Genomic DNA, 20,166 nt, shown 5'->3' with positions numbered 1-20,166 from the left:
GTTGACACATGAGTGACTTTCGTACCATTTTGTATTGGTTCACCTTTCTAGTGATATTGTCCGCTTCCATTTGAATTCACTCCCTGTGAAGTCCAATAAAGCGCTTCCCACCAAGACACGTTATTCATTCTTAGAGCTAGAATCCGAGACTTCTACTGTGAAGTCCAGTAAAGCGCTTCCCACCAAGACACGTTATTCATTCTTAGAGCTCGAATCTGAGACTTCTACTTAAGAGTAGTAGGATCATATCTATTCCTCCACTACGTGGGCCGCTAGAGACGATAAAATTCGAATCACACTTTAGCTGGTTATCATTTGAACTGAGTTCATGTAGCAGTGAAACATATTTGATTAATTCAGTAAAACAAAACTGAATTTTATAGCCAGAAAACCAGCTTCAGCAGTACTGAAGATGACAAACAGTTATACAAGCTATAACTAATAAGACCATGTTCTTACAACAGAAAAGGTTTACAGAGGACACAAAATGTTACATTGTGTTGTATTGCAGTGTAAGCTGAAGAAGTTACAGTTTTATCAAGATTATGTTCGAAAATCATGCTCTCGTTGAGGTAGAGCAATCACGTCCCATCAACGGATAATGTGGCTACTCAGTTAGCTACTTTCTTGTAGTCCCTGCTATAAACAGAAAAAAGGAGCACTGGAGCAGACCCCAAAAGCATATCTGATGTGGTTCTTACTCCAAGTCGCGAAGCCAATCACTTGGAGAAAAATACATATCAGTCTCAGAAAACAAATCGTCGTTTGATGTATCATTATTCCCAGCAGTAGGAGTGAAGTTAGCCATCTCTTGATTAACATTGCATCCTTCAAAATCATAGAAACATCAAGCATTTAAACACTTGCTATTGTGCAGATAATTAGGATAAGTCAATCAAGTTATTCTCACCTATGAAAGGAGCTATTGACTGGTGGTCCTCCAATGAACCTCCACTGCTAGGGGTGTATTCACTAAACACAGATGTAATAGCATGACCTGAAGGGGTGATTGCATCAGGGTTAGTTCCCCACTGAATCTGTCGGAGAACAGGACAAGAATCTGGCACTACATCACGAGAAGTCTCTTGATATGAATTACTGCTTGAAGCTTTGGGTGTTTGTGATCCATAAAGTATGGCATGCAATAGATCACTGCTTTGGGGTGACAGACTGCAAGAATCAGTATACTCATTTGGAGGAGATTGAATAAAAGTACTGGAGGACTCAATTGAAGGAACTGAGGAAGCTGAATCCCAACTCGTCATCGGAGTTTGGAAAGAAGGGAGCTCCAGCTTACCCTTCAATCTGTGCTCTGAAGAAGAGGCCTGGATGCCAGGAATTTCACTGGCAGATGATCGGTGATAATTAGATGTCAGATTATGAGTACACAACGAAGAAAACCCCAAGGATTGAGTAAAAAAAGAACCATCATTTTGATATTGATGGTGAGCTTGAGAAAGGTCAACATTTCGATTAGAGAACCAGGATTCTAATCCTTGTGTACGCTTGGATGAATGAACTGTTGAGGGGACAGAATGAGTATTCCAGGAAGAGTTAAGACCCTGATCACGTAAGCTAGTAGCAGGAGTACCAAGAAAGCTACTAAAATCATTATTAAGAAGCCTCGGAGGATACAACTGCTGACTAGGTTCAAAATTTCTGTTTTCCGCAGTTGGAATCTCAACATTGTTATTAGGCAAGAGATGAGGAAGTGAATTTGCAGAGGATGACGTGGCCAGCTCCTTATTTTGTTTGTCCTCACTAAATTCCCCGAAAAAAACACCTGGAGAGAGCATATATTTTTCTTCACGCCGTTGTCTCTTTAGTCTGGTGTTCCAGAAGTTCTTTATATCATTGTCTGTGCGGCCAGGGAACTGAGAGTGTAGAAGGACCATGAAAAAATAATTAATAGCCATTATACAACTTTAAATAAATGTGTAATATGGCTACCAACCACTCAAATTGAGAAAGTTCACACAAAATCAGTATTAGAAAAAGAAAGCTATACAAATAAATCTTTTGAAAGAAAGAGGAGAGTCCACATTTTAGTCCACACAAAGTAATATTCAAACATGATTTGCATACAAGTTTCGCCACACATAAGACCACCATCTTTTACTGCATAACATATACTGCAAGAGTTCAATTAAAGCAACATCAAGATGAAGGAAAACGGGCCTGAATATTATAAAAGATAGGAAAGGAGGAGAGAATCATCACTAGCAGATAAGAGGTAGCACTCCGTAATTTCATTCTCTCTTTCTTTGCCTGGAAATGATACTGGCTATCTACCCCATTCATTTGAATCAGTACATGTCCCGGTCCTCGCCAAGGGATCACTAACAACCAACCAACCAACAAATAGGTCTCGATCCAAACTACTCACAGCCCGCTATGTGAATCCTCTATATAAAAAAATATAAAAAAGATGAATCCTCCATATCTGGTTTACTCGGATCCCTCTCATCCCAAAAATGATAAAAAATCGTCTTTTTAGGCAAATTAAGTGTTAACAAAAACTAATATGGTCCTCTAAATTTCATAGTGACTCCTACCCAAACCTAATGCAAGTGTAACAATAATTAAATGACTTTTTGATAACGCTGTATGAACCTTACCAACCACACCGAATGTTACGTATAAGTATGTTGAGGCTAAACTATAGAGGTAGACCTATATTCAGAGATAAAGGGACATAAGGGTGCACTGACACTCATCAGCTTCTGCTATATTTCGGTGCAAATGTACATAACTTTGAAGAAAGATATATAGTTAAACTATAGTGGCACCCACCATCACAACAGTCTGCCAAAAATACCAAACCAATTTTTTTTCAAAGCCGACCCCGACTTTTGACCAAGAAAATGACACTGACCTCTATATACATGAATCCACAACAGTAACTAAGTAGGGAGTTAGAGCAAGAATTAAATGGTAATATAAGAAAATGACACATTTTTGTTTACCAAAACTATATATTGAACTGTAACTAAAATCACTGGGAATAGTTAAGATTTATATCACATAGCATTCTTAGCTTTTAATCATTTCATATAGTTTCTCTGTAACAATAAGGTAGCTTCTGGAAAAGAAAATGAGACGTGATGCAAACCTCAGAAGCTATTCGCGCCCATTTGTTTCCTATCTGAGCGTGCATTGCAACTATGAGTTGCTCTTCCTCCTGAGTGAAAGCACCTTTCTTTAAATATGGTTTTAGGTGATTTGACCACCGCAAACGGCAACTTTTCCCACAGCGAGCGAGTCCTGTTCGCCTGTGGACAGAACTCCAATTCCCCTCCCCATACTCTGCGACGTAATCCCTTAAAATTGCATCTTCTGCTTTAAGCCAAGGACCTTTTTTCAGTGGGGTGCCTCTTCTTATATTTCCTCCAGCATTAGCTTCTTCAACAGATGTCGAATTCATGCCAACTTCTGAAGTCATCCTGTCAACACATTCAGTTGTCATACACATGTCTAAAATTGTTGAACGCTTAATAGTACGTAATGTCCAATGAAATGGGATATAAAATTAATATTTACGACGTCAAGGTGTACTAAAAACAACGTGCCAAATTGTGTGACCTCATTCATGAGTATGACAAAGCTAGTCGAGTATCCAATTGGGCGACAATAAAGAAATGGTCAACTTTGAGAGGAAAGATTTAGAATATATTTTCGGAGAACGACAACAAGGAAATGATAAATAACGATAACGACAAAAATGGATAACTTATTCTGAATTTAACAGATACGGATAAACCAAATTTTTGAAAACCTATAACCGATCCATATTTGATCTCACAACTACAAAAGATGACAACACGTGCTTGGGGATAAAACAAGGAACGTAAATGAAAATGATTATCTCAAATTTGCAGGGAAAACCTCATTGGTCAAGAGCCAAGACTCGTATACAACAATGGAAATGATATCTACCGACTACCATAAAGCAAGTTAACATACTTTAAACCTCATAGCAGTTGAATAAGAAAATGCAAATATATCAATCTCAAAATCAGCATCTAAAGAACTCAAGTGATGTTTTCTTTTTAAGGAACACTCACTTTTTTCTTTGGAAAAGTTCACTTTATTTCAAAATCAGAGTTCGGTTATAAAATTTCCAAATCCAACTTGGAGTTTGGATTCCAAATTTGTAGTAGTGCTCCAAACCTTATTTTCCAACTTCATAAATTTTAACAACAACATCAACATAATGAGTGTAATCCCACTAGTGGGGTATGGATGGTAGAGTGTACAAGACCTTACCCCTACCTTGTTGAGATAGAGAGGTTGTTTCCAACAGACTCTCGGTTTAACTAAAGCATGCCAAATAATTTGGAAAGAGACAATGCATGATCAAATTACATGAGGCCAAAAATAATCCAGTGTAATCCCACAAGTGAGGCCTGGGGAGGGTGTAAGCACACCTTGCCCCTACTTCGTTGACATAGAGAGATTGTTTTCAATAGACCCTCAGCCAAGTAAAAGCTTGCCAAACAGTTTGAAAAGGGGATACAACATCATAAATTCCAAATAAAGCAAAAAGTATTTGGAATTCATGCCCAAACGCCTAATTTAAGAAATGCTAAAAAATGCAAATTTAACATGATTTTACAAAGCAAAGCTTCAAAACTCAGCTTCAAAATGGTTTGGTATTAAATCTAACACCAAAAAAGCACAATACCTCAGCTTAATTCAAAGCTCAAGATAGAAAACCTCAGTTATACCAACAAAGGAACAACATAAATCTTAAAGAAAATGCTAAAAATGCAACCTGAATTTACAAAGAAAAACCTCAAAACTCAACTTCAAAATGGTTTGATATCAAATCTAACACCAAAAAAACACAATGCCTCAGCTTAAGTCAAAGCTCAAGATGGAAACCCTCAGTTATATCAACAAAGGAACAGCATAGATCTTGAAGAAAATGCTAAAAACACTAAATAAATTTACATAGCAAAACCTCAAAACTCAGCTTCAAAATGGTCTTGGTATCAAATCTAAGAACAAAAAGAAAACACAATGCCTCAGCTCAACTCAAAGCTTTAGATGAAAATCTCAGTTATACCAACAAGGAACAACATAAATCATAAAGAAAATGCTATAAGCACAACAAGCTGAATCTAAAATTTAAAGAAACTGAGCTTCCATTAAACTTTAATCCCAATCCCAGTTGAGTATTTTAGGTTTTACCTGAATGACAACAGCTGAAGAAGTTGCCGACAATGTCTTGGACCAAACTACTGGTGATCAGTTCCTTCAAGAAACAAGAAAATACAAACAAGGTTTGGTATCAAATGAAACACCCAAAAAAAACATAATGCCTCAGCTTGACTCAAAGCTCATGATGGAAAATCTCAGTTATGCAAACAAGGAACTACATAAATCTTACAGAAAATGCTAAAAACACAACATAAATTTACAGAAAAACCTCAAAACTCAGCTTAAAAATGATTTGGTATCAAACCTAAAACCCAAAAAAAAAAAACAAAAAAAAAACACACACACAATGCCTCAGCTTAACTCAAAGCTCAAGAAGGAAAATCTCAGTTCTACCAACAAGGAACAACATAAATCTAGAAGAAAATGCTTAAAACACAACATGAGTTTACAAAGAAAAACCTCAAAACTCAGCTTCAAAATAGTTCTATATCAAATCTCATATGAAGAAAACGCAATGCCTCAGCTTAATTCAAAGTTCAAGATGGAAAATCTCAATTATACCAACAAAGGAACATCATAAATTACTAAAATTACAACATGATTGTTTTTTGAAACTGGTAACATGAAAACACAGCATGAATATACAAAGCAAAACCTCAAAACTCAGCTTCAAAATGGTTTGATGTCAAATCTTACACCAAAAAACACAATGCCTAAGCTTAATTCAAAGCTCAAGAGTGAAAACCTCAGGTATACCAACAAAGGAACAACATAAATCTTAAAGAAAATACTAAAAGAACACAACATGATACATTTATTTTTGAAACTGGTAACAGTATAACACTACATGAAGTTACATAGCAAAACCTCAAAACTCAGCTTCAAAATGGTTTGAAATAAGACCTAACACCAAAAAAAAAAAAAAAAAAACAATGCCTAAGCATAATTCAAAGCTCAAGATGGAAAACCTCAGTTATACAACACAACAAGCTGAAAGCTACACTGTAAAGAAATTGATCATCAATACAACCCCAATTGAGCATTTTAGGTTTATACCTGAACAACAACAGCTTAACAAGCTGTCTTAGACCAAACCACTGATGATCAGTTCCTTCAAAAAAACAAGAAAACACAAACACCCACAAACTAAATAGTTGAAAAAACCAAAACTTCAATGGAATTGAACACCAAAAATGCTTAAAACCCCAAATTTTCAAAAAATAAAAGAACCCCACAACTATAACTTGAACACCAACAATTCACAACTCAACTTATATAGGCAAAATTTGTCTAGAACCTTCCCCCCTTTTGAGGTGTCAAAAACTCTGAAAACATGGAAAAGAACACAATGTGAAATCAAGAAAATGGTGAACTAAAAACCAAATGAGCTAAAGATCAATTTTCTTGAGCTCATTGCTAAGTTGAACAAGTAATCAAACAATGGAAAAGTAACAGTTACAACTATAAAGCTTACAACTTTTTTTTGTTTGTTTTTCTTCCATTCGGTGCCCATTGATCCAAATACCGCTTCCTACACCTCATTGCTTCCAAACAATTTCGAAATTCAATAGCAGAATTCACTCTTCTTTTGGTGATTAAGCTTCTAATTTTGTATATTCTTGAGCATTTTTTCATATATTTTGTTAGAAGTGAGTCTTTTTTACTCTCTCCATTGAATATATTTGAAAGGAAAAAAAAAAAGGATGTTTATATAGTTTTGTTAAATTCATTAATTTTTTTAAGTCGAAATATATAAATAAGTTTTTCATTTAATTAAAATTAAGAACGATAGAGAGGGGTTTTAGTCAGTCTAGCTTAATGTAATCAACTGTTATACGTAGGTTTAAGTTGTTAGTTCAATTAAAATTGAGAAATGTCGTGGGATTTTAATCGGTCTAAATCTAACGTAATCAATAAAATAAATTATTAGTTCAATCACAACTGAGAACAATAGTAACGTAATCAATGAATTAAGTTTTTAGTTCAATCAGACTTGAGTACTGCATAGAGGTTTTAACTGGCTTAGGTTAATGTAAACAACCATTATAAATACGTAAGGAAAAAATTATAAAAATTCAACTCAAAACAATGAATTACTATTATTATAATATAGATAGATATTTTTCAATTTACTATGTTTGATGACATTTGATATGTCAACAAGGAGATGTTGCATGGTTTATAAATATACATTAAAAAAATATTTTATAATCAATGAACACTTGATTAATTAAACTTATTATAATAAATTGTGAGCTCCATAATAATGAGACTTCGAATTTTTTTTAATTAAAAACAACCTTTTATGACATTAAAATAAAACTACATTTAAATAAAAATTAAATAATTTACGTCTTGAATAAAAGTAAAAAAAAAAATTAAAATGAACAAATATGACTTTTAAAATATTAAATCTACAAGTAAAATATTCAATTTAAAGTTAAAAAAATTCGCACTATCATAGTTCAATTATAGTAAATAAAATGATACGATAACAAAAATGTACATAGATCTTATCATTATCTCATGAAAATAGTGAGACTGTTTTTAAATGATTTTCGACTCAAGTTCAATAAATTCACATAAAAAAGAAAACGATGAAAAAAACTACAACAAATAATAAAGTAACAATGCGAAGTCCGTAAAAAAAATAATTGAAATATCTTGTTTTTGGAATGTTGTAAAGGGGAAAATACATTTAGATAAATCATAGGATTAATGTGATTAGATTATGTAACTTAATTAAGCAATAATTGCTTAAAAGGGTATATCATGAGGTGATTTGTTTAAATTAAAAAGGAAAGTGTGATAGAGTATATAATCACGTGAATATATAATTAAGAAAAATGCAATAAATTATATAGTCATAAGATTATATAATTAGGAAAATGCAATTTAAGTTGTTACATTAATTAGTGTTAAAAAGGGCGCGTAAAATTTGAATGGAAGAATATTATTTTATTAAAATTTCTTATATTTTATTTATCAATATCATATGCTTTGTTTGAATTTTTTTTTGTTTACTTTTACTATTTGAATTTGTTTGCATGCATTTTTAATTATTTTACAATTTTTACAGGTTATATCTTTTGAAAGTTGAAAAATAATTAAATTTGGGATTTCAGTTAATTATTAATTCCTAAAATTTAGGGAAAGAGTTTAGGTTTTCACGAGTTTTTCTTTCGGAAAAAAGAGTATCAAAATACTAATTGATATTTAGAGATTCACGAGTTTAGAGTTTAGAAGTTTTTCTTTTAAAAAGGATGTAAGGTGTAGTGGTATTTACCGACTCGGTTTAGAATAAAGAGATTTAGAAATATTTCTGTGATTTGTTGTATCTGTTCAGGAAAAGATGATAAGGTTTCCGCTAGTATTGAGATTAGGTGAGCCCCAATTTAGCATATTTTTCTTTAAGACGGTAGATAAGAGAGATTTTGTTGGTTTCGAAAAATGTTAGTTAAAATTCTTTATTGAGATTAGGTGGGTCCCAATTTAGCATATTTTTCTTTAAGACGGTAGATAAGAGAGATTTTGTTGGTTTCGAAAAATGTTAATTAAAATTCTTTGTTTTCGATTCTCTTTTCTTCATTTTTTCTTTAATCTTTCTTGACTCTCTTTTCTTCATTCTTCTTCTAAAAATAAAATACATTATTTATTTTATATGCATGCATTTATTGTTATTTACTAATTTTCTTGGTCGATAATAGGATTAGTAAGTGATTGTATTTTGCTATTAAATTTTGTGATTCCACATAATGTTATTAACAACTAATAATATTTTATTATTTGTTTTATATATTATAGGAATGATAAGGTTTTCGTCAGCATTGAGATAAGGTGGGCCCTAATTTAGCATATTTTGCTTGAAGACGGTATAGATAGGAGAGATTTTGTTGATTTCGAAAAATGTTAATTAAAATTATTTGTTTTCGATTTTCTTTTCTTCATTTTTCTTCTTTCTTTATTGACTCTCTTTTCTTCATTTTTCTTCTAAAAAAAATATTATTTGTTTTATATGCAAGCATTTATTGTTATTACTAATTTTCTTGGTCGATAATAGGATTAGTTGGTAATTGTATTAAGTTATTAAATTTCGTGATCCCACATAATGTTAGTAACAATTTATAATATTTTATTATTTATTCTATATATTACAGGATTGATTGTAAGCTAGTAATTTCATTATTGGTTGTATATAGATTACTAAGTTAGAAATTGTATATTTTAAAAATTGATGCACATTTGAAAAGAATAGGAATCTGACCTTCTGTATTTTATAGATATAACTTGTTAAAGTATATTGGAGTTCCATAGTTAATAGTGTGTGGTTTTTCTGATAAATATGATGAAGTAGAAGATTGGTATTATTATCTGACGATCATAGAAATACATGCGTTTGAAATAGTTATATAGGGCTAGAGTTATTAACAAGATGCTTAATAAGTAATATCAACCTGCAAGTTGTAACTCGCGAAAATCTATTGGTATGGCCGTTGAAAGAATTAGTTGGACTGTTACTAGTCATAACCCTAGATCTTTTTCATATCACTGATAATATAAAAATTCGCTCTTTCTTGATTGAAGTTCTTCACTTATTTTCTTTAAATTCTAGCACATTATAATTATATCTTTAGATTTTATACTTGAATAAATAATAAGCACTAGTTAAATTTAATATCTAGTTAATCACAAGTCATTGTGGATACAATAACTGACTATAGATTCACTATATTACTTGTACGACTGAATGTACCAGATGTTTTAGCATGTACAACCATCAAATTAGAGACCAAAGCAGGGCTCAACAAAACGAAAAGTATCATAATACGCCGTCCTTTCCTGAAATGGATTTTTCATGAGCAAGAACTAGCATGAAAGTCGATCTATTACGACCAACACAGTTGCACTAATTTCATTTTCTTCTTCCAAGCCCTTTTTAAAAAGCATCTATACTTGCATGTGCTTCTCGGAGAAATAAGCTTTTGACGTCATTATCGGAGACTTAAAAAATAACATCTCAAAATAGAAATTTATTAAATAATAGATATTAATATATTTATTTTATTATATTGTGGAGGACTTCACTTGAATATATTTGGTCCTGATTTTTTGGAAGCGGATTAAAAAGGTAGATATTCATAACTTTAAAACTCTCTTATATAAAATGGTTGTGGTGTTTGATGACCAACCACCACTTGTTGTGGATATTGGCCAACTTGCGGCGATGAAAGATAAATTCATTTCAACTATTTATAAAATAATGTCGTGTTGACGAAGTGTAAAAAGGTAAAAACAAGAAAAATAATGACAAGTTAGAGGCATATTAACCTTCATCCTGAACAACTTTTGATATTATATTTGATTGACGACTTAGAGATCGAGCCTTCCAAGCATGTCTAGAGATATGTAAATAAGGAACATGAAAACCTCTACATTCTAAAAATTGTTATGACGAAGAGACAACACAACATTCCTCACTTAATAGCTAGAAGTGAAAGATGTGGTATGTATTACTTAGTTCTTTTATATTTATACCATGCATCTTGAACGTAACAAAAAAATTAGAAAAGAAAATAACATTGCACGAGTTTTTCTTTGGGGTATTTTTTTTGTAAGATTTTGTTTGATACTTATTCACTCAATTTTGGGAAAGAGGGGATTACAGTTTCATATGTTTTTCTTTTACAAAACAAAATTTAGGGTTTCAGCTGGTATTTAGAATTTCCCGATTTTTTCTTTTGAAGAAAAGCAATTTAGGGCCTAAGTGGTATCTTTGACTCAGTTTTGAAAAAAGAAAAAGTTGATTTCATTCACCAAGTAGTTAATAAAGTCGATTGATCGAGCACCAGAAGACATTAGGTTTAATTTCCAGCAAAGAAAAGGAAAAAAAAACTGATTTATATCCATTTGTTCTAACCTTGATATATAGGGTTACCTCATACATATTGCTAGTGACAATTGACATGTATCATGTGAAAAAAATCGAACTGAGCATAAGCTGACACGGACACTATAATTATAAAAAAAGAAATTTAACCAATACTTCCTTTATTCACTTTAAACTATACATGCTGCTTCTTTAGAAATAATAAAAATATACATATTTTATCATAATACTCATATTAATTAATTTTTAATTTTAGATATTGAAAAATAATTTTTTTTAAAAATCAATATTAAACGATAAACATACAACAACAATAATAATATCATTAAAGTAATCTCATAAAATGAGGTCGAAAGAATTGAGGATCAATCATGACTTTATATATATATATATATACTAAAAATAACAAATAAAGTAAAAAAAATATTTTTTCAAACAAAAATAAATAAATAAAATATTTTTAATAAGATAGACAACTAATACTAAGAGATATTTATTTTCATTGTACAAATATTTTAAATAGGGACAAAAGTTAAATAGTGGCACAAAATAAATCTCAGCTAGTACTCTAACCTAATCTCTCAAATTCACCAAAATTTATTTTTCCCCAAAATTCGAATCCCTAAAATTTTCAAAGCAAATTCGGAAGCCATTGTTCTTCTTCCTCTTTATTATAGGTATCTATCTCTTGATTTCTTTTGTTTCGCCAATTTATATTAGCTTTGATCCTTAATGTTGTTGTTGTTTGTTTATAATGTTGTTGTATTTTTGTCTTATTTAGATCTGTTTATATACACCCTTTTTACACAATAGTGAAAAAAATGAAAACTTTTTGCTTTTTGGGTTGTTAGGAGGTAATTCTCTCTGTTGGGGGTTCTTGTTTTTGCATTATTTAGGGTGTTCTATTGTGTTCTTGAATTTTAGGTTACCTTTTTTGTTGGGTACGAGGAGAGGTAGGATGAAGAACTATTCGGGAAAAGTGATTAGACATAATATGATGCAGCTACGACTTATCTTGGACAAAACCATAGATATGAGGGTATGGAGGTTAGGTTAGAAGGTTAATAGGTAGTTGAGCTTTGACTCACTTTTCGACAAATTGAGGCTCCATATTACCCTTATACGTGTACTTTTTTTTTCTTGAGTTTTACGTTACCTTTATCGTGTTGTTTATTGGGTACGAGGAGAGGTAGAGGTAGAGGTAGGTTGAAGAACTATTTGGGAAAAGTGATTAGACTGAATAGGATGCAACTTCAGCTTATGAAGGACAAGACCATAGATATGAGAGTGTGGAGGTTGCAGATTAGGTTAGAGGGTTGGTAGGTTAGTAGGTAGTTGAGCTTTGACTCATTTTTCGACGAATTTAGGCTTTTTAGGAGCTTGTGAGCTCCGTGTTTGTCATAGTATTAGCCTTATACATGTATCTTCTTTTCTGTTACCGTATTATTTCACTGTGATTGTTTCTTTTATTTGACACTGTACTTCTTTTATTAATTGGCATGTTTTCTTTTACTGTTATATGCCCTTTCCTGTATGTACTTCGATTTGTTGCACTTGAGACGAGAGTCTTTTGGAAAAGACCTCTCTACCTCTACGAGGTAGGGGTAAGGTTTGTGTACACTTTCCCCTCCCCAAACTGCACTTGTGGGATTACATTGGGTATGTTGTTGTTGCTTTGTGGTCTTTGTTTCTGGGGTGTAGTAATTTGCCATTTTCTTCTTTTTATTTTTCAAGCAACATTGGTTTTGTACAACTTCCGCTGATTCTTCAAATTTCTTACAGGGCTCTGCTGTTGAATATTTAGGGTTAGGGGAACCAATTTTATGGAATTTGAATGCCAAAGAGGTACTAAGATTGGTTTGAAAGATTGTTCTATAGATTGTGTAGACTACCCCTGCAGAGAAAAAGTTGATACTAGTTTTTTTGAACCTTCAAAGAACCCAAAGAGTTCCATATTTGACTCAGAGAAGCAAAAATCATTGTGGAGATTGGATGGGAAAGGTGGTAGTTTGAGTTTGAAATGCGAGGAGTTGCTCGCTGTTAATGAGGTTTTGCCTGATAGTCGGTCTATTACTGACCTCCCTCCGGCTTTGATCTCAGAAATACTTAATTGCTTAGAACCGAAGGAGCTTGGTGTTGTTTCGTGTGTGAATGCGTCATTGTATCGTCTTGCTTCGGAGCACCATGTGTGGAAGGAGTTCTATTGTGAAAGGTGGGGGCAGCCAATATTGTTGGCACCTTTGGGCGCAGAGCATGCAGATGAGAAGTCGTGGAAGGAGCTTTTCGTGGAGAGGGAGTTCCGTAGTAAAACATTCATGGGACGCTATAGTATTGATACATTGTATGGTCATACCGAGGCTGTTAGGACTGTTTCTGTTTTATCTTCAAAGAAACTTCTGTTTACTTCAGGGTATGATCAGATAGTGCGAATGTGGGACTTGGAAGAAGGTTTATCTATTGCATCATCTCGCCCTCTTGGCTGCACTATTCGTGCAGTTGCGGCTGATTCGAGGCTCTTAGTAGCAGGGGGTACAGATGGATTCATACATGGTTGGAGAGCAGAGGATGGAAATCCACATCTCTTTGATCTTAGATCACCTCAGAACCAGAACATGGAATTCAGAGTTTGGGAACATGAAGGACCAATAACATGTCTGGCATTGGATTTGAATAAGATGTACAGTGGTTCTTGGGACATGAGTATTCGTGTTTGGGATCGTTCTTCTTTGAAATGTCTGAAAGTTCTAATGCACAATGACTGGGTTTGGAGCCTTGCTCCCCATGATACAACAGTAGCGAGCGCTGCAGGCTCAGATCTTTATGTCTGGGACACTAATATTGGGTCAGAACTTGCTACCATCACCAATGTTCATGCTGGAAATGCTTTTTCCTTGGCGCGAAGTCACACAGGGAAGCTCCTATTCACTGGAGGGGAAGATGGAGCTATACGCATGTTCGAGATCAGTAGAAATGATAAGTTTTATCTCAGGCGTGTGGCTACATGGATTCCTCACTCGGGTGCTGTTTATTCTCTTGCATTTGAGTTCCCATGGCTTGTTTCAGCTTCCAGTGATGGAAAACTCTCACTTATTGATGTGAGAAAGCTGTTGAGGACGAATCGGAGTTATGTGATGGAGAAGCCTTCGAAGGTTGAGAATAGGGCTATAGAGCCACCTCAAAGAATGTTACATGGATTTGCGAGCAATCTGTTTGCTGTGGATGTTGGTCTTGATCGTATTGTATGTGCTGGAGAAGAAGGCATTGTTAGGATCTGGAACTTCTCAGAAGCTTTGGAGATTGAGCAGAGAGTTCGGGCATTAAGAGGACTAAGGTTAGAGAACAGAATGAGGAGGCGTAAACTTCAGTCTGAAATGACTGGTAAAGGTAGCCGCGCTGATCAGTGCTCAGTTGCTGCTAAGAAGAATCAATTGAATGGTGATAGGAACAGCTGGCGCAACAAGCGTAGGGTGACTGGGAAGCAGAAGGCCTAGTAATTATTGCAGTTTGTCAATATCTCCTAAATATGCTTTGCTCATGGCTGATCATATGCAAAATGCATATCTTAATGTTTAAGTCTTCTGTAGTTTTGCCTTTGCCTGTTTCTCATTTACATTGGTATTCAATTTGAAGGAACAACCTGTTCCCTTTGGCATCCTTTTCCTTATTTGGTTGATTTCCTGGTGTCTTATGTCACTGACAAGGGCTTACCAATGTTAATTCTTGATACTTTCAGAATGCAAAAATGTTTATTTTCTGATTTGATCGACCTCTTTTCCTGTTTTCGTTGATGCTGGCAATCGAAAGGTCAGATTATTATCTGCTTTGTTTTTTCTATGAAACTGGTAAGTAGTGATATTATAAATGTCAACAGCCAAGCACTAAGACAGTGCTTGTAACATGCAGGGATATTTATCTGCTTTGTTTCTCTACTTGATTATAAATAGTTTGTTTTTGTCAGTCTCCTATAAATAAACAAGTATCGTGATTTGTTTAAGATCATAAGCTTTAAGCTACGATTAGTATGTGTCAAATTCTTTGCTACCTGAAAAGGGAAATAGAAATACAAAATGTATGTTCTTTGTTATGGGGATAAAACAGGTGGTTCACATAAATTTTGCTTCCAAAACCACATAGAAATACCTTCCAAAAATAATAATAATAAGAGAACAAAAATTACAATAAGAAAGCAAAATGAGAGTGTAGAATAATAAAACAAAAAAATTGACCCAAATGGTGCACGAAATATCTCACGTTCAAGTAGGATATGGAAAAGAGCGGCACCTCAAGAAGGGGTATAATATATGCAACTTATCTTGACACAAGCATCAACAACTTATTTTATGACATAAACATGCGATCTAAAGATACGGTTGACTTCAATCGTAAATATACGTGAATAAGCTAACAAAATTCAACATCTAATACACGTATAAAAAAACTTTGACCTTGTATAGTTTCCAAGTATGAATCTCTTTAGTCTCCTAGCTCTCCCCGAATTATAGCCCATATCAAAATAACTTTATCGTTACTGCAATGCTCCCGTCGTTATTCATATATGAATGCTAATTAATTTTAAAAAGTAATACTTGAAAATTGCAACGTTGAGACAAACAAAACATTCACAATCTCAACAAGATATATAAGTTCGAGATTAAAAAGAAAAAACTCACTCAATTCGATATTGCATGAATATACTCCGTATAATTTCATATGAAGAGAATATCGAACCTTTTTCCTACCTTACAAAGACATAAAAAAATAACAAGATTAACACACATAAAGAACAGTTATAGTAGAGCCATAAACGAGTGTCAATTTTCTTTTACTACAAATACTGTTAAAGGTGGGATTTTTCCAAGAAACAGGGAGGAAGAAACGAACCCAGAAATTCATTTTTCTTATTTGGGGTTCCAAAATGTGGTTCTTAGGAAGTGAAAGTTGGGTTCTTGGATCAATTTTCTATGTGGGTTTGTTGTTAAAGATGGATTTGTGTATGGGAAATGATGAATTGTTTGTGTCTACAAATGGTACTTCTGGATGGCCATCATCAGTGAGTTCTATGTACATTTTGGGTGATTCTTCTGTTGATTGTGGGGATAATACTCCTTTTTACCCTATTTTGCACCAAAATCTGTCTTTAAACCCTTGTAATGGCTCTGATCAAACCCTTCTTCCTCAGCTTCTTGGTACTTACTCTCTCTCTCTCTCTCTCTGTTTCTCTGTTGTTGCCTTTCTTTATCTATTTGGTGTATGTATTGTTACTTCTCTGTGATTCTTTTTGGTATTTGTGTAGCTATGGTGATGAGAAATTCAAGAAATGTTTGAACTTCCAGTGTTTTCTTTTCTGATTCTTCATTGTGTGTCTCTGTGTGTGTGGTGGTGATGGGGTGGGGGTGGTGGTTGGGGTGGGGGGGAGCAAGGGGGTTCATTTGACGGAAAATTACATTGGTTAAAATTACTTTCTTTTATGTTGAATCCCATTGGTTTCTTTGTGTGTTTATGAAAATTCTAGCTCCGTTACTGTCGTGGAATGAGGGAGGTAGCTTAACTATTATTTCTTTAAATGTGTATGTGTAAATTTGGTGGTTTTTGTTATGCCTATGGAAGAAGCAGAAATGCTATACAATCTTTTTTCTGTTTTGAGGCATTTTCCTTTGTTTGTGAATGCTATGTTATGCTGTTATTTGCTATGTCCTCGTTACTTCTGTATTTTCGTTTTTAAACTGCTTTGATGTGCGTTAATCGAGTCGAGGTTCTTTTGGAAGTTCTGCATACATAATATCCTCCCTAGACGGCTAGAACCCCACCTATGGGATTGCACGGGATATGTTGTTGTTTTTAGGCATTTGGACGTGATTTGGTTGATATTTGGAAAGGGTATTTGGAAATTGAAGGTGTGTATTTGGACATGAAAACAACGTTGACGCTTCGTGAGAAAAATTTTAAAAAGAACTTGAGAACTCCTAAAAACATGTGTTTCAAACTTCAAATTTTGTATTTCAAGTTTGAAGTTGAAATAATGAGTCAATTTGATAAACAAACAGTTGGTTGAAACAATCTCCAGATATTACTTCAAATTTTTGAACCGAAATCTGTCTCCCAACGAGCCTGGCTATAGGTCAATTTGATAAACAAACAGTTATATGTCTTTTTCTATATGTGGCTTAGGTTGAAATCGGTTACGTCTCTCCTGGTTTGAGAAGAATATATTTCCAAGATTTGTGCTTCTCTATGATATCTTGAAACTTCTGTGATGTGTTGTTGTAACGTCTCATAGAAACCGCGATGTTTGATGAAAATGAACTTGATATATTGAGTTATCTTCGTATTATACTTAGTCTAGCTTAAAACCGTTGAAGTTTGATGACGATGAACTTGTTTGCTGCAGCTAAGAAGATGGGCTTGCAATATGTCAAACCATTCTACAGCCAGAATGGATCGATGGAGGATCTTCTAAACGGAGTGAATTATGGTGCTGCACAAGCGACCATCATGTACCCCAAACGTGGAAGCTACCAGTCCCTCAACCAACAACTACGCCAAGCATTTGAGACCATACAGTTACTGCAACTTCAGCTAGGCCAAGATACTGCAAAAAGTCTAATTGAATCCTCCCTTTTCTACCTGTCATTCGGGAAAGATGATTTGATCAATTACTTGGTTGATGATGAATCTTCAACAAGTCCCGGATACAATGGCCTACGTTTCACCCATCTTTTGGTTGACCAGATGATCAATGTCATTCAGAATCTTTATGATGCAAATGTTAGGAAGATAGTATGCATGGGCATACTGCCTTTGGGATGTTCACCGAGTGTAATGAGCATAAGGTATAATTCAAGCATCGGCTATAAATTGGGCTGTGAAAACGATGTCAACTTACTAGTTTTGGAATACAATACAAGGCTAGAGCAGAGGATTGTTGACCTTAACATCAAAATGCGAGGTGCTCAAGTCATATTCTGTGATACCTATCGAGCAATGATGGAATTCATTTTTCATCCTCAAGCCTATGGTATGATCAGTTCTTCATACACTTACCAGATTAAAGGCCTTTCTAATACACTGTTTTCTGCATAATCTTTTGCTGGTTGCTACATCTCGTCGATTGAATTCATTGTTGATAGTCTTCACTTACTCGATCATATATATCTAAAGCATGTAATCACGATTATTTGAAAATGCCTCGAATTTGACTATAATGGATATGTTATTTGAAGTGTTACACTATTCTCATTGCATATTGACCAATATCTTTAGAGAGTTCATTGATTTGTCATAACACAGATATCACCCTGCTGTGAAAATCTTTGCAGGGTTTGAGGATGCAAAGAATGCTTGCTGTGGAACAGGCGAATATGGCGGAACAAAAGGCTGCCTTTCACCTGATATGGCGTGCCCTCGAGCTTCAACTCATGTATGGTGGGATTTATACAATCCTACTGAAGCTGTGAATGTCTTGCTAGCTAATTCAGCATGGTCTGGCGATCCGTTGCCTTCCATTTGTCGTCCGATCACTTTCAAGGCACTGGAATCCTCTGCATACTAACTACAAAATCACAAGTTCAAGTGCCTAGTTAACACTGTTTTTTCTCATTCTTGAGAGTAGTTCACAGTGTGTATTGTGTAGCATTTGTACTCAGCAATATGTTGAATGATGAGAAACAAACTTAGGTTGGGAAAATGTATATAATAAAATGTTCAGTTTGATCTAACTTTGATCTCTCCGTATATTAGAAATAACGTTTACTGATCACTCTTCGGTCATACCTTTGAAAAGAAGTCACGTTTTACTAGTAAGGGTTGTGGTGCGGTGATAAGTACTCTTTCGCCCTTAATCAATGTCTTGGGTGTTCAAGTCCTTCCGAGTACGGAGTTGTCTTTGTTAGAGAACTATTTACCTCAATGTGAGACTTTCCGATATAAATACGATTTAGTCCGATTATATATTAGTTATCTTATAAAATAAGTATCTTTTATTTGATCAAGATTTTTACGATTTTATCCCTAATATTTTTATAATCCCCAAAATATCCTTCCCAAAACAAACTTATAACTCTTACTCATTAACTAAAAAGGTTCAAAATACTCAATCAAGATATTATAATTATCAAAATCAGAACTTACTAATAATTGGTGCATTAAAAAAGAAATATCGCCAAAAAAAAGGGGGGGGGGGGGGGGGGGGGGGGGAATATACTCCCTCCGTCCGAAATTATTTGTCATGGTTCCTATTTTTAGAGTCAAACTATAAAAACCTTTGACTAACAATTTAAGATATATTTTTTCATCATATTAATGTATAAAAAATTGTAATTTATAGTACTTTTCATGTAGTTTTAGAATATCTAATTTTTTTGTTCAAAATATCGAATTAATGTGATCTAATTTACCTTTGAAAATTTTAAATTGACTTTTAAAAAACGCAACATGACAAATAATTTCGAACGGAGAGGATACTAATTTGGACATATTTGACTATTTTTTCATAATTTCCCCTTTTTTTCAACCAACACAATTAAATGCTTCCACATTCTTAGTTCAAAATAACTCCTTTTCATATAAACAAAGAAAAAGCACTCATGTGTGACCATATTTTCTCTTACATAAAAGAAGAAGAAAAAACAAGAACCAACTCATTTTTTTCATTCAAATGTTCGGTATTCGTATTAGAATCTGACTAATCCATCAGGTAGAATTCATTCAAAGATAACGCTCCATATCAAGAATTTTTCTCATACTCAAAACTTGAAACTAAAGCTTCTGATTAAAATAAGAACAGTTGAATTCACTACACCATATCCATTCGGTGATAAAAATAATTATTTTCTCAACTTCCCAACATTTTCATCCAACAAAATTAAATGCTTCCACATTCTCTAGTCTTTCTTTTTATATCCTTTTTTTTTCTTTAATTAAATATATCAATGGATTGCTTATAATTCTTTATTTTATAAAATAAAAGCATATTTTATATTATACACTCACTTCCAGCTTGCAATAACTTGTGGGATTAAAACCTTGTGGACCATTCACATATTATTTCACATGGTGCCAATAAATTAAAGCATTGTTTCTTCTTCAAGCAAATACCTATATACAATTGACAAATAATG

General features: G+C 33.7%; 3 protein-coding genes across 9 annotated transcripts; 2 read left to right on the top strand and 1 right to left on the bottom strand.

Moving 5' to 3' along the window:
* Nucleotides 1-359: 359 nt before the first annotated feature.
* LOC101262180 (transcription factor MYB97-like) lies at nucleotides 360-8,270 on the bottom strand. 7 transcript variants are annotated; one of them, XM_010315191.3, is made up of 6 exons: nucleotides 6,638-8,270; nucleotides 6,220-6,488; nucleotides 5,194-5,257; nucleotides 3,113-3,443; nucleotides 911-1,874; nucleotides 360-828 (listed from the first exon to the last, which is right to left on the bottom strand). In XM_010315191.3, exons 4-6 carry the CDS (start codon nucleotides 3,440-3,442, stop codon nucleotides 698-700), a joined length of 1,425 nt encoding a protein of 474 aa, XP_010313493.1. In that variant the 5' UTR covers nucleotide 3,443; nucleotides 5,194-5,257; nucleotides 6,220-6,488; nucleotides 6,638-8,270; the 3' UTR covers nucleotides 360-697. The 7 variants fall into 7 exon arrangements, with proteins under 7 accessions (XP_010313493.1, XP_019066395.1, XP_025883867.1 ...); XM_019210850.3 differs by having other exon boundaries at nucleotides 6,220-6,274; XM_026028082.2 differs by having other exon boundaries at nucleotides 6,641-6,826.
* A 3,284-nt stretch (nucleotides 8,271-11,554) lies between these two features.
* Nucleotides 11,555-14,807, top strand: LOC101265098 (F-box/WD-40 repeat-containing protein At5g21040). The gene is made up of 2 exons (XM_004251186.5): nucleotides 11,555-11,727; nucleotides 12,833-14,807. The coding sequence occupies exon 2, from the start codon at nucleotides 12,874-12,876 to the stop codon at nucleotides 14,539-14,541; it is 1,668 nt and encodes a 555-aa protein (XP_004251234.1). The 5' UTR covers nucleotides 11,555-11,727; nucleotides 12,833-12,873; the 3' UTR covers nucleotides 14,542-14,807.
* Nucleotides 14,808-15,734: 927 nt separating this feature from the next.
* On the top strand, nucleotides 15,735-18,765 carry LOC101264790 (GDSL esterase/lipase At1g71250). The gene is made up of 3 exons (XM_004251185.5): nucleotides 15,735-16,236; nucleotides 17,439-18,065; nucleotides 18,367-18,765. Exons 1-3 carry the CDS (start codon nucleotides 15,966-15,968, stop codon nucleotides 18,597-18,599), a joined length of 1,131 nt encoding a protein of 376 aa, XP_004251233.2. The 5' UTR covers nucleotides 15,735-15,965; the 3' UTR covers nucleotides 18,600-18,765.
* Nucleotides 18,766-20,166: the final 1,401 nt, after the last annotated feature.

The sequence above is a fragment of the Solanum lycopersicum genome, chromosome 11, assembly GCF_036512215.1.
Source record: "Solanum lycopersicum chromosome 11, SLM_r2.1".
NCBI classification, from domain to species: domain Eukaryota; kingdom Viridiplantae; phylum Streptophyta; class Magnoliopsida; order Solanales; family Solanaceae; genus Solanum; species Solanum lycopersicum.
This window is presented reverse-complemented; position numbering and strand designations above follow the sequence as displayed.